Source organism: Rhinoderma darwinii, chromosome 4, assembly GCF_050947455.1.
Source record: "Rhinoderma darwinii isolate aRhiDar2 chromosome 4, aRhiDar2.hap1, whole genome shotgun sequence".
Taxonomy (NCBI): Eukaryota; Metazoa; Chordata; class Amphibia; order Anura; family Rhinodermatidae; genus Rhinoderma; species Rhinoderma darwinii.
Window position 1 is genome coordinate 232191453 of NC_134690.1, and position 13175 is coordinate 232204627.

Consider the following 13175-nt stretch of genomic DNA (forward strand, 5'->3'; position numbering starts at 1 on the left):
TGTGCCCCTGAATATAATAGTACCATACACTGTGCCCATGAATAAAATTGTGTCAAACACTGTAACGTAAAGCACCATACACACAGAGCCCCCTGTAGCTGGTGCCACTCACAATGCCCCCTATAGAGCCTTCTGTAGATAGTGCCCCTCATAGAGCCCTCTGTAGATAGTACTCCCCATAGCGTCTCTTGTAGATAGTGCACCCCATAGAGCCTTCTGTAGATAGGGCCCCCTGTAGATAATGCCCCCATAGACTACCATGTAGATAGTGCCTCCTGTAGTCTACAGGCTGTATATAGTGCCCCCTGTAGATAGGGACCCCTATAGAGTCCCCTGCAAATAGTGCCCACTGTAGATAGTGCCCCTTGTAGTGTCCTGTAGCTAGGGCTCCCTGTAGATAAGGCCCCCCCATAGAGTCACCTGTAGTCCCCTATAGTGCCCCCCATAGAGTCCCTTGTATAGTGCCCCCTGTAGATAGGGACCCCAACACTGCCCACTGTAAAAGAAAAAAAAAAACAGTACATGGTCACCGGTCCCAGGTCCCGTGCCGTCCTCCAGCGACGCCAGGTCTCATCTAGCAGAACGATGCAGTGGCTCGATGACGTCATTGCGCCGCCTGCATCATTGTGAAACCGCTGAATGGCGAGACATCCTTTGCCTCGCCAGGCAGCACTAGACAAATCAATTGTACCCACGTCCCTTGGATACAATTGAGTACAGGGGACCGGTTCCGGGTTCCCACTCCTCCCTTATTCTCCAAACTGGTTGTAACTTTAGCAACTGTTTCAAGAGAACCGGGGCGAACCGGCCGGATCCCACCCCTGGATACAGTGTTTGGATCATATGCCATTTTGATCGATAACGGAAATCTTCTATGCAACATGTCCTGATTTTGGACCTAAAGAAAGAGCGAGTCTTCTAAACTGCTGAGCTTCTTTGGGTAATTCCGTTGCCCTAACCATGAGCTGAATAGATCATATTTTTATAGGACAATCACTGCTTACGCTTTTCAGGCATGTACAGCCATTAGTCATAGCATTGTTCTATGATTAAGGGCTGTACAGGCCTGAAACGCATAAGCAGTGAAAGTTGGAATGTCTGTATTGAATTTTATGGAAAACTAAAAGCCTAGATATTTTATTTTCCTGTTTGGAAGCTGGAGATATTTTGTTCCTTTTTTACTATTCAGGACTATACAGTTCCTCTGTGTCTCTGTGGAACTACAAAACCATAGGTAAGCTGGATCTGTCATTTCTATTCTCTTTAAATATACTTTTTTTTCTTCATAAAAAAGTTGTAGTTAATCTAATTTTATGGAATATTGTGACGTGTGTATTTTGTTACATGTGTTTCCAAAAACCCCACAAACAGTGCAAGCTGAAGTTGTAAAATAAATAACACCATGTCCTATAAGGCTTCGTTCCCATCTGCATCAGGGCTCTGTTCTGGCGTTCTGTCTGAGCTTTCCGTCATAGGTTTCCGTTTGCCTCACCATTGATTTCAATGGTGACGGATCCGGTGCAAATGGTTTCCGTTTGTCTCCGTTGTGCAAGGGTTCCATTGTTTTGACGGAAGCAATACCGTAGTCGACTACGCTATTCATGATGCAGATGGGAACGAAGCCTAAACTGCAATATTCATTGATATAGCACTTTTTAGACCTATGAAGTTATGACAGTAAGGTCTCTTTCCATGAAAGATGTGGACCACTTCAGTTCACTTACTACTGGTTTTGGCTTCCAAATACTGGATACTGACCAAAATATTGCCGTGTGAAAGAGGGCTTAGGGTATGTTCACACGCAGTGAGTAAAAACGTCTGGAGCTGTTATCAGGCGAAAACAGCTCCCGATTTTCAGATGTTTTTTTAGCAACTCGTGTTTTTCGCAGTGTTTTTTAAGCTGTTTTTCAATGGAGTCAATGAAAAACGCCTCCAAAAACGTTTCTAGAAGTGTCCTGCACTTATTTTGACAAGCCGTCATTTTACATGACATATTTTGACAGCGACGCGTAAAATAAAGGCTCGTGGGAACAGAACATCGTAATTGCCATTGAAAGTAATGGGCAGATGTTTGTAGGCGTATTAGGGGAGTTTTTTCAGGCTTAATCGAGGCGTAAAACCCCCTAATTACGTCTGAAAATAGGCCGTGTGAACATACCCTTATGGTGTTTCCACTTTAAGAAATTCTCTGTGCAGGTTTACACATAGAGAACCTAAACTTCAATCCTAGCTGCTAGTCTAGTGTCTTTCATATATAGTTTCATTCATCTATATGCATGGCAGACCCATGTGTACAGTCTACGAGGCGGCACATGGACTCCCTGCGGTTCTGTCCTATGCACTCAGTGTTCTGCTACATGGTTCTTCCATACTGCGCTGTATTACGGATAATAGCAATGCTTCTAGAGAATACCTCCATAAAACGGCATTCGATGGTGCATGCCACGTTTTTTTATAGGTACACTATAGCCGCATAGTCGCCCATAGGTGTCATATTACGATAGCGTGTATAGGATCTTACTGCGAGCTACCGCCATTGGTAGCAGAACATAACATATCTTCAACAGTCAGCTTTTCAGTAAAAGCTTATAGTGGCAAATTTGGACATTCCCTCACGCAATTTAGAATGGCCAGTAAGTCTTCCTAGTTATGTATACACAGAACGTTCTATCACGTCCTCACCGCAGACCTCTGACACTATATCTGCAGTGACGGCTACCAGCATGACTACGCTCCGCCCACCCCTTACAGGCGTAAATCCGATCTGCCCAGAATGAGTAACTGGATACCAACGAAGGCGAGGGAGATCCTGGGCGGGGCTTACACGACTGACGTTCTCAGCGACCAGTCGTTTTGCAGATGACTGGCTAATCAGTCGCCCGAGCCGGATACATCATCCTCGTTTCCGCCCCAGGTATAAAAACCGTCGCTTGCGCTCTTCTCGTCGCTTTACACAGTATGGCCGGCGATATTAGCTAGCGCTCGCTCAACCGTGTTCTCTGTAACAGGGGAATCGCTATAACGGGAAATAAGAGACTGTACCGGAGAAACTTACTATTTCCATCACGTACAGAAATACCCAACATCTACTATAAAAAGCTTAACACCTTTTAGAACCTTCCGAACGCCAAGGAATAATCTAAACACTTAAGTAAAGAATATTCTAGAATAATTTAATTCTAAATCGAAGAAAACCTAGTCGGACGTGGGAGGAAAGTTAAATAAGCAGATATCTATTTTCCGTTTCTCGTTATTTTCTGCGTTGTTAGTGGGGTCTCCGGCTGCCGGGGCGAGATGGAGGAAAGCGGCGCGCACTTCTTTGAGGGTACGGAGAAGCTGCTGGAGGTCTGGTTTAGCCAGCAGGATGAGAGCAAAGGATCCGGAGACCTTCGGGACATCCCAAGGTGAGCATACCGCCGGTTATATGTGGGCGATTTCATAGTCTGGCTGTCACCGCTCAGGCCCATTGATTATTTCTACGTGGTGGAGGTGACACTGGCATGGCTTAAACGTGTATGCTGTGATCTCTTTACGATTATACTCGCCCTTCCCGCCGTGAGTCGGGTGGAAGGCTGCAGGAGACGGGCTACCCATGTGCTATGTCGCCTGCGTTATGGGGGAGGGGATGCTGACATGCCTCCTGGCGGGGAGTATGAGGGAAGCAAAACGACCTGCCATTTTGTTTCTGGCTTGCCCTTATCTCAGGGTCCGGAGCTGCGTATAGAGTGACCGTCGCCTTCAAGGCAGCCGTTATGTATAACGCTAGTATAAGCCATGTCGTCAAACGCAGCGTTTCTCTGTCAGAGGAGGCCATTAGGACTTCTAGTGGGCGGCTGCCGTACATTCATTCATTTGTGGCGCAGTTATTGCTCCGCTTGTGTTTTATATAGAATGCTGGTAACATATGGAATGGCTCTCTCCGGGCACCTGTTTCTTCTTGTGACCAGTCTGTCTGTTACTACATGGTTAATATTGGCATCACGCATGCTCATGGCCCTCATGAATATCATATTGGGGGGGGGGGGGTATAATACTACGGTCTGAGGTAAATTGTCTGCGATAGGAGTGTATGGAGGTCGCCCCTCGGTGTCTGAGGAGGGTGGGGCTCCGAGCATGTGCATAATTTGCACACGTTGCCAAATGGCTTCCCTCACATTGCCCTTATAAGGGGAGGCCATATAAAAAGGTGATGCCTTGTGTCCCAGGAAATGATACAGTATTACTGACATGTCTAATCCCTTTACAATCAGCAGGACTAGGTCCTATGGATGTGCCTATAGATCTGACACCTGCGTAATGAAGTCATTCTTCATGTTCATGGACTGCGTGGAATGGACGTGTGGCTTGTGTCGCAGTGCTCCTGGCGGTAGGCATGGAGAGATATATTACCTCTGCAGTCCCTGGAACACGCTTCAATTGATTTTCCGTGCACCATTACTGGTGATTCCTCTTTTGAGAAGGACAGGACATTTCTATGTGTTTGACTAAACTGTCTGTGTTCACCTCCACTAATTGTATTGGGATATAGAAATCTACTACTTCAGGTGGCCTTACAGGTTTTGGCTTACGCTCAAATGGGCGGTGTCCACTTGTGTGTAAAAACAAAACAAAAAAAACCCCAAAAAATTAGTTTCCCAGAATCAGCCAGTTGCTAAGCCTTGTCCTTTTAGGAGGAGTAATTGTGATGGAGGAACATTAATGAAACCGACTTCTATTCAAAGCCTATCCTTTAGTCGCCATAGACTCCTGCGCTGACTGCGCATTGGCTTTAAGTGCCGCTTGACATGCCCAAAAGCTGGTCGCAGTTTAGTGTCTTGCTGTAAAAATAATGTAGTGTTTGATAAGAGAAGTATGAGATTGTTAGCTTTGGGAAAATGCCATGGCTGTTTTCACAAGAGCTTTTCTGTAGCGACTAGGTGATTTAGAATACTAAATATTGCTAAGAATTGTAAATACTGTTTTAGTAATAGATCAATATTTGGATTTATTGGGAAGAAAAGCTCATTGCTGCATGTGATGAAGCCTGTTTAGCATGACTCACTGCAACGGCAAGTCTGCTGCGGCTACACGTGAGTTACTATGGGCTAGCCCACCCCTTTACCATGGTAAAGCCACTTGCAGCCAATGAGGTGGGTGGCTTGATAAGCTATGGAATGTGCTGTAGCAGATACTGTTGCTCTTACCACAAGCTAACACCCTCCAGCCCCCCCCCCCCACCTTTTATTAAACATCAACCCATACCATGAATTAAATGGTTAAAGCTAACCTCCGGCAACCACACAGACGCACTAGTCGGTGACCCTGAGAAATTTTATTTAAACAAAAACAAAATGTTTTTGTTTGCAGCTATGCCCCCTGTACCAGTGATTAGAGTGGTGACACATGATCGGGCACTGAAGACAAGCTGCAGAGATGGTACCTCCTTCCTTTAGTCTGGACTGCTGCTGGTATCTGGCCTCTGATGTCATGAGACCACACGGGAGAGAATACATTCTGGGTAGTGACTAGTACACATGACGGCAGGAGATTTATGCCATGGCTACACGGGGGTGGCACATGAGTTGAGGTTAAATCTCGTAATTGTGATTCAACCACAATGTATCTCTGTGGTGGGGGGGGGGGACGACATTCAGAGGCGAACATGTGATTTATAGCAAATAATCCGACTGTTGGGTTTTCCACAATGCTTGCAAGCTCACTTGCATGCATCTTCTTTTTTTTTCCGTAGAAAATCATTAAGATCCTGTTACGCTTATCTTGAGATTTTACATTGTCACGCTAACCTTAGCAGTCACTATAAATTTGACAGTTAATACAGGAAGTAGAAGAGATGTTGCCTGAGAAACCGCACTGAGAACATAATCTCAGGCATGCACATAATTAATGTATATGCCCCACATTGTCACTTAACTTTAAGGCCTCATTCACATCTTCGTTGGCGGTTTGGTTAGGGGCCTCCGTCGCAAATCTGGCTGAATACCGGAATCAATAGTGCAACATGCTTCCGCTATTTCCAGTAAAACCAAGCACCCCGACAGAACTTATTAAAGTCAATGGGTTCCATCGAACACTGGTGGTGTCCGTGGTGCAACGGAACAGTATCTTCCAGTTTTTCACTTCTCTTCTGACAGCAGAAATGAAAAACTAAACACCGGTGTGAACCCAGCCTAAGCCTGTTAACATCAGTGTCAGGCTTCCGTTCATCAGTTCTGTTTGACCTTTCCGTCGGAGGAACCAATGTACGGAAACCATAACTTCCGTTTCAGTTGGTTTCTGTTCCATAATGTGTTTTTTTGTTTTTCCGGAAACAATAGCGTAGTTAAAATCAATGGTGATGCAAACGGAAGCTATGGTTTCAGTTTGGCTATTCGTTCATCGGTACCTCTGACGGATAGGTCAAACGGAGCAGATGAACGAAAGCCCGACACGGATGTGAGCCCTCCCCGAGTTAGCTTTTTTGGAATGACTGTTTACACTGTTGCAGCTGTCCAATGTGCATTAGTCTCTAACCCTTTATTTTACAATGGTTGTGTATTAGTGGCTTATGACCATGTAAAATTTTTTTAGGGTAAGTATATGATTTACCAAGATTGGGTCTTCGTACGCCAGTCTTAGGCCTCCCAGACACGAGCGTCTTTGGTCCGTGATATACGGTCCGTACACCGGCTGCATTTCCCAGACCGAACACACTGCAGAGAGCCAGGCTCCGAGCATCATAGTTATCTGATGCTAGGTGTCACTGCCTCGCTGCGGGACAACTGCCTCGTACTGTAATGTTTTCAGTACGGGACAGTAGTGAGGCAGTGACATATAGCATCATACATAACTATGAAGCTAGGAGACCAGCACCCTGCAGTGTGTTCGGTCCGGGAAATGCGGCAGACGTACGGACTGTATTTCACGGAAAAAACATGCTCGTGTGTGAGGCTCCTTAGTCTTAAACCTGCAGAAATAGGATGAAATCAATTTATTGAATAAATTTGCATCTTTTGCTCTGTACCACCAATTTCTGCTATAATTCATGCCATTTTCTGGTGCCAATTATGGTAATTTGTTGGGCTGCTGACCCTGCCCCTACAAATAAGCCACACCCACTACTTAACAAGAAGAGAGCAGCGTAAAATGGTAAAGTTCCAAATGTCACTCTGTAACGTGAGATTTTATTTTTAACGCTGCATAACTGGCATAAAGCGGTTCATAAAGTCCCCACATTCTTTCTGTGGTTGAGAAACTGGTTTTCATATAGAATCATGCTGAAAATAGGTCACTATACCAAGGCACATAGAGTTGGAGATTCAGTGGGATATTGTTGATCAGCTATAGTATTTTGTTTTCCGGCCAATCCTCTATTGTCTTTGCCTGTGTCATTCACATATTAGCCAGGTCATAACATATTCATTTGTATAAAACCGAGGTAGCCCTATCTTTGTTGATCAAATCGTTCCCATAAGCATACTTATGAACAGATAAGAAGCCTACATTTGTGACCTGTAGAAACTTTCTGTTAGAGGCTCTGTCACCACATTATTAGTGGCCTATCTTGTACACAATGTGATCAGCGCTGTAATGTAGATTACAGCAGTGTTTTTTATTTAGAAAAACTATAATTTTTGACTGAGTTATGATCTATATTAGCTTTATGCTAATGAGTTTCTTAATGGACAACTGGGCGTGTTTTACTTTTTGACCAGGTGGGCGTTGGAGAGAAGTGTATGACGCTGACCAATCAGCGTCATACACTTCTCCCCATTTATTTACACAGCACATAGTGTTCTTATTAGATCGCTATGTGCAGCCACATACACACACTAACGTTACTGAAGTGTCCTGACAGTGAATAGACATCACTTCCAGCCAGGACGTGATGTCTATTCAGAATCCTGGCACCTCTGTAACGTTTGTGAGATTTACAGCAAGGCAAGTGTAATCTCTTTAAAGATGGGTTTACAGTGTAATCTCGCAGGATTACGCTTGCCTTGCTGTAAATCTCTCACAAACATTAGCGAAGTGTCAGGGTTCTGAATAGACATCACGTCCTGGCTGGAGGTAATGTATATTCATTGGCGGGACACTTCAGTAACGTTAGTGTGTTTATGTGGTTGCACATAGCGATATAGCTATATCGCTATCTGCAGTGTAAATGAATGGAAAGAAGTGTATGACGCTGATTGGTCAATTTCTTAATCTGCTGTGACAATAAAAAGCTGCATTGTGATTGGTTGCTGAGGGCAACAGGGCTAGATTTAGGGTATATTCACCCGTTGCGGACTACTGCAAAACACTGCCTTTTTTTCAAAGCCGCTGCATTTTGCAGCAATAAATCGCAGTGACTGCACATTGAGAATATACCCTTAGGCCTTGTTCACATAAAGTTTAAAAAAAAACCTGACGTGTAAAAAAAAAAAAAAAAACTAGCGTTTTTGCAAATCTCTTTTTAAAGTACAGGCGTTGTTAGCGCATTTTTTGGGCAGGTAATTGGGATTCCCATTGACTATGGGAATTAGGCGTGTTTTACGCACCAAAAATTGACCTGACACAGTGTTTTTTACGCAATGCGTTTTTAAAAGCGCTGCAATGCGTTTTCCCATTGATGTGTGAAGTGTGGTCCTCTAGAGCTGAAGGGACTTGGCCCAAAGGTGAGATATTTTGCACTTCCATTTAAACAATCTGCTGGGGTAGGGCTGGGCAATTAATTGAAATTCAGCGCATTTAATCAGTCATCTTGAGAATTTTGGTTTTAAAGAGGCTCTGTCACCAGATTTTGCAACCCCTATCTCCTATTGCAGCAGATAGGCGCTGCAATGTAGATTACAGTAACGTTTTTATTTTTAAAAAACGAGCATTTTTGGCCAAGTTATGACCATTTTTGTATTTATGCAAATGAGGCTTGCAAAAGTACAACTGGGCGTGTTTAAAAGTAAAAGTCCAAGTGGGCGTGTATTATGTGCGTACATCGGGGCGTGTTTACTACTTTTACTAGCTGGGCGTTGTGTATAGAAGTATCATCCACTTCTCTTCAGAACGCCCAGCTTCTGGCAGTGTAGACACAGCCGTGTTCGAGATATCACGCTGTGACGTCACTTCCCCAGGTCCTGCATCGTGTCGGACGAGCGAGGACACATCGGCACCAGAGGCTACAGATGATTCTGCAGCAGCATCGGCGTTTGCAGGTAAATCGATGTAGCTACTTACCTGCAAACGCTGATGCTGCTGCAGAATCAACTGTAGCCTCTGGTGCCGATGTGGCCGACACGATGCAGGACCTGTGAGTGACGTCACAGATCTGCACTGCCAGAAGCTGGGCGTTGTGTAGAGAAGTGGATGATACTTCTCGTCAGAACGCCCAGCTAGTAAAAGTAGTAAACACGCCCCGATGTACGCACATAATACACGCCCACTTGGACTTTTACTTTTCAACACGCCAGTTGTACTTTTGCAAGCCTCATTTGCATAAATACAAAAATGGCCATAACTTGGCCAAAAATGCTCGTTTTTAAAAAATAAAAACGTTACTGTAATCTACATTGCAGCGCCGATCTGCTGCATAGGCAGATAGGGGTTGCAAAATCTGGTGACAGCCTCTTTAAAAACGATATGCATCTTTAGGACGAAGATACTATTGAATACAATGGTAGAGCAGGGACCATACGGTCCATTCACTATGTATCGCCGGATGCGAGGCAATGACGTCATTGCGTCTGTGCCGAGCCGCTCAGACCAGAGGGTTAGGGGAGTATGCATATTTTTATCAGGCAGCTGTGGGGGCATTGTACAGCATGGGGGCATTGTACAGCATGGGAGCAGCTATGTGGGTATTTATACTGTGGGGTGCAGCTATGGGGGCATTATACTGTGTGAGGGGAGCTATAGGGGCATTATACTGTGTGGGGGCGGCTATGGGGCATTATACTGTGTGGGGAGCACTATGGGGAATTATACAGTATAGGGAAAGTGTTGGGTGTATTTACAGTAGTATACAGCAGGCTCAGAGGATACATATTAATTCAATGGCGTAGCATTCAAATAGGGCGAGTAGTATATAAAAAGGGGAGTGACCTAAATAATCCTTCAATCATCTTAACCACTTCCTGAGCAGAGGCTCTACCCCCCCCCCCCTTTCCTGACCAGGCCCCTTTTCACGTTTTAGCCATGTGCCAATTTAAAAGCAATTTAAAAGCAAATTTAAATAAAAAAAAATTGTATATGTATTATTAGGTGATGTGTTTTTACATCTGGTGCATGCCACTGGGTAAACACACCTAAATACATATTTGGCATCTTCTGCCGTCTTTAAAGGGAATGTGTCGCTAGAATTTTTTATTTAATTTTTTTAGTTAACCCCTTAATGACCGGGCCATTTGGCACGTTAATGACCAAGGATTATTTTTTGGTTTTTCATGGTTGCATTCCAAGTGTCGTAACTTTTTTTTTTATTCAGTCGACCTAGCCGTATAAGGGCTTGTTTTTTGCGGGACGAGTTGTATTTTGTAATTGTACCATTTTTAGATGCTTATAATATATTGATTAACTTTTATTAACTTTATTTTAGGAGAGTATTGAAAATAAGCAGCTATTCCAGCATTGATTTTCACGTTATAAATTTACGCCGTTTACTATGCAGCGTAAATAACTGGTTACCTTTATTCTATGGGTCAGCACAATTACGGGGATACCAAATATGTAAGGGTTTTATATGATTTCCTACGTTTGCACAATAAAAAGCCTTTTAGAAAAAAATTACTTGTTTTTGCATTGCCGCATTCCAAGAGCCGTAACGTTTTTATTTTTCCGTCAATGTGGCCGTACGTGGGCTTGATTTTTGCGGGACAATGTGTAGTTTTCATTAGTACTATTTTGGGGTACATAGGACTTATAGATTAATTTTTTATGGGGGGAATGGGAGAAAAGAGCGAATTTTGCCATTTTTTGCGTTTTTTTTTGGACGCCGTTCATCCGGCAGTTTAATTAATGTGTTCATTTTATTGTTCAAGTTGTTACGATCGCGGGGATACCATATATGTGTATGTGTGATTTGTTTTGACACTTTTACTAAATCCACTTTTTGGGCAAAAAAAGTAGTTTTATTTGATTTTCACTGTAATAATAATTTTTTTTTCACCATCTTTATTTAACTGATTGACATTCCCACCAGGGGACTTCACTATGCGATCTGCAGATCGCATATATAATGCTTCGGTATACTTAGGCAATAATGCTTTGGTATACTGTCAGTGTAAAACTGACAGGCAACCGGTTAGGTCATGCCTCCGACATCGCCTAACAGGCAGATGCTGAAGGCAGACCTGGGGTTTTTTGTTAGACCCCCGGCTGTCATGGAAACCCGACGGCGACCTGCGATTTGTTTGCGGGGGTGCCGATGGGGTGACAGAGGGAGCTCCCTCCCTCTGTCAAACACATTAGATGCCGCTGTCGCTATTGACATCGGCATTTAATGGGTTAAACTGCCGGAATCGGAGCGCGCTTCGATTCCGGCAGTTGCAGCAGGAGCCAGGCTGTGTATAACAGCCGTGCTCCTGCCGCTGATCGCATGGGTACAATGGCAGTACCCGCGCCATCACAGGACGGATATATCCGTCCTGCGCGAACTAGCAGCTGCTGAGGACGGATATATCCGTCCTTCGGCGTTAAGACGTTAAACCATTAATATTTAAGTGTTTACACATTGTTTTAATTTTTTGAATTTTTTCACAAGTCAGGAAATATAAATTAGATTCTAATTTATAACATTTCCATGTGCTGGCCACTAGAGGGAGCAGTTCCCAAAATTGCAGCATGGTCAATGTGGTAAAGCAACCTCATTGCTTTATGCTGCAAATTTGGGGTAGACACACTCGTGTTCTCATACAATCCACCCTCCCTTATTCTGGCTAGTGCCAGGAGGAGGGGGTTGAATCTTCAAACCTCCTACACTATGTGCTGCTTTTCTCTGAGCGACTGCACAGTGTAGGAGGATTAGATACAGTGCTCAGCAGACAGTATAACACGAACATAATACACACATCATACACTAACAAATTACCTGCTCCTGCTGCCACCGCACCTATGCCTTGCGCCTTCGCTTCCTTGAACATATGGCCGGAAGTCGTCATCTTACTGTCCGGCAGCGGCTTCCGGTCCACAAGAAAATGGCGTCTGATTTCGCAGTGCAAATGAGTTTCGTTTTGGTCTGTGTGGGAGCGGCGCGTGCGTCGTTCCCACACAGACGGCGTACGCTGCAGAGAATGGAACGGCTCCCGTTCGCATTCTCTATGGGGATGTATGTGCCGTATTCCATCTCTGTATGTGTTGTTAATAGACACATAGAGATGAAAAAAAATGGCAGCCCCCATAGAGAAGTAAAAGTAAGTACAAAGTAAAAAGTAGAACACGAGAACACAAATAAAATGTATGTTAATATCATATTTAAAAAAAAAAAAGCAATATGATAAAAAATAATTCATGACACCTTCTCTTTAATGATACCAAATGTGTGTCTTACACGCTGGACGCAAGGCGGAGCTTACAATGAATGGTGCGCAAACTGGCTTTTGGAGTGCAAATTTTCCAAAGCTGGTTCCATAGCGATCTTTGCGTATGCGACCAGTATTGCAGCCAAAGTCACCGTGTAGCCCCAGCCTAAAGATGTACAATACATCTATACATATGATATGAAAGATAAAGAGATGGGTAGATAGAAATAATAGTAATCTTTATTCGTATAACACAAAAAATAAATCACAATTTAGATCTCTCTCTCATCTATCTGGCTGTGTATCAATGTCATATCTATCTGACATATCTCTCGATCTGTGTGTATGTATCTGATAGATATTAGTGTGTTTGTGTATCTGTCATCCCTCTATCTCTGCCCGATGGATATGAGAGCGATGGATATGACCTAGATAGTTAGAAAGAAATATATTTATTTTTTTATTATACACTGTTCTCCCTCTCATGACAGCCTGCCAGGAGAGGAAGAAGTTAGAGGGGTGGACGGGGAAACACCATGGGGGGGGGGGGGGTGCTGCGTCGATGGGGGAAAGTATAGTGATCATTGTGACAGTTGTCACAATGATCACATGCCCCAGAGCTCCGTGATCTCGGCTGTCTAGAGGGCTGTATCAAACAGGCGATCTCTGCAGGACATTCTGGAACGGCCCTGCAGAGTTAATTAA

At 43.9% G+C, this 13175-nt stretch overlaps 1 protein-coding gene across 4 annotated transcripts in view; it reads left to right on the forward strand.

Annotated features, from left to right (window-relative positions):
- The first annotated feature begins 2936 nt into the window (after positions 1-2936).
- Positions 2937-13175, forward strand: part of AMD1 (adenosylmethionine decarboxylase 1) — a 33963-nt gene continuing 23724 nt past the window's right edge. For 2 of the 4 annotated variants that reach the window (XR_012883193.1, XM_075862277.1), the window contains exon 1: positions 2937-3404. Coding sequence is in view for 3 of the 4 variants with exons in the window: in XM_075862277.1 (XP_075718392.1) it covers positions 3295-3404 (110 nt within the window). In the remaining variant the exon portion in view is untranslated. Of the gene's footprint in view, positions 3405-4262; positions 4367-13175 lie in introns of those variants that run through there. The other 2 variants (XM_075862275.1, XM_075862276.1) reach the window with 2 other exon arrangements.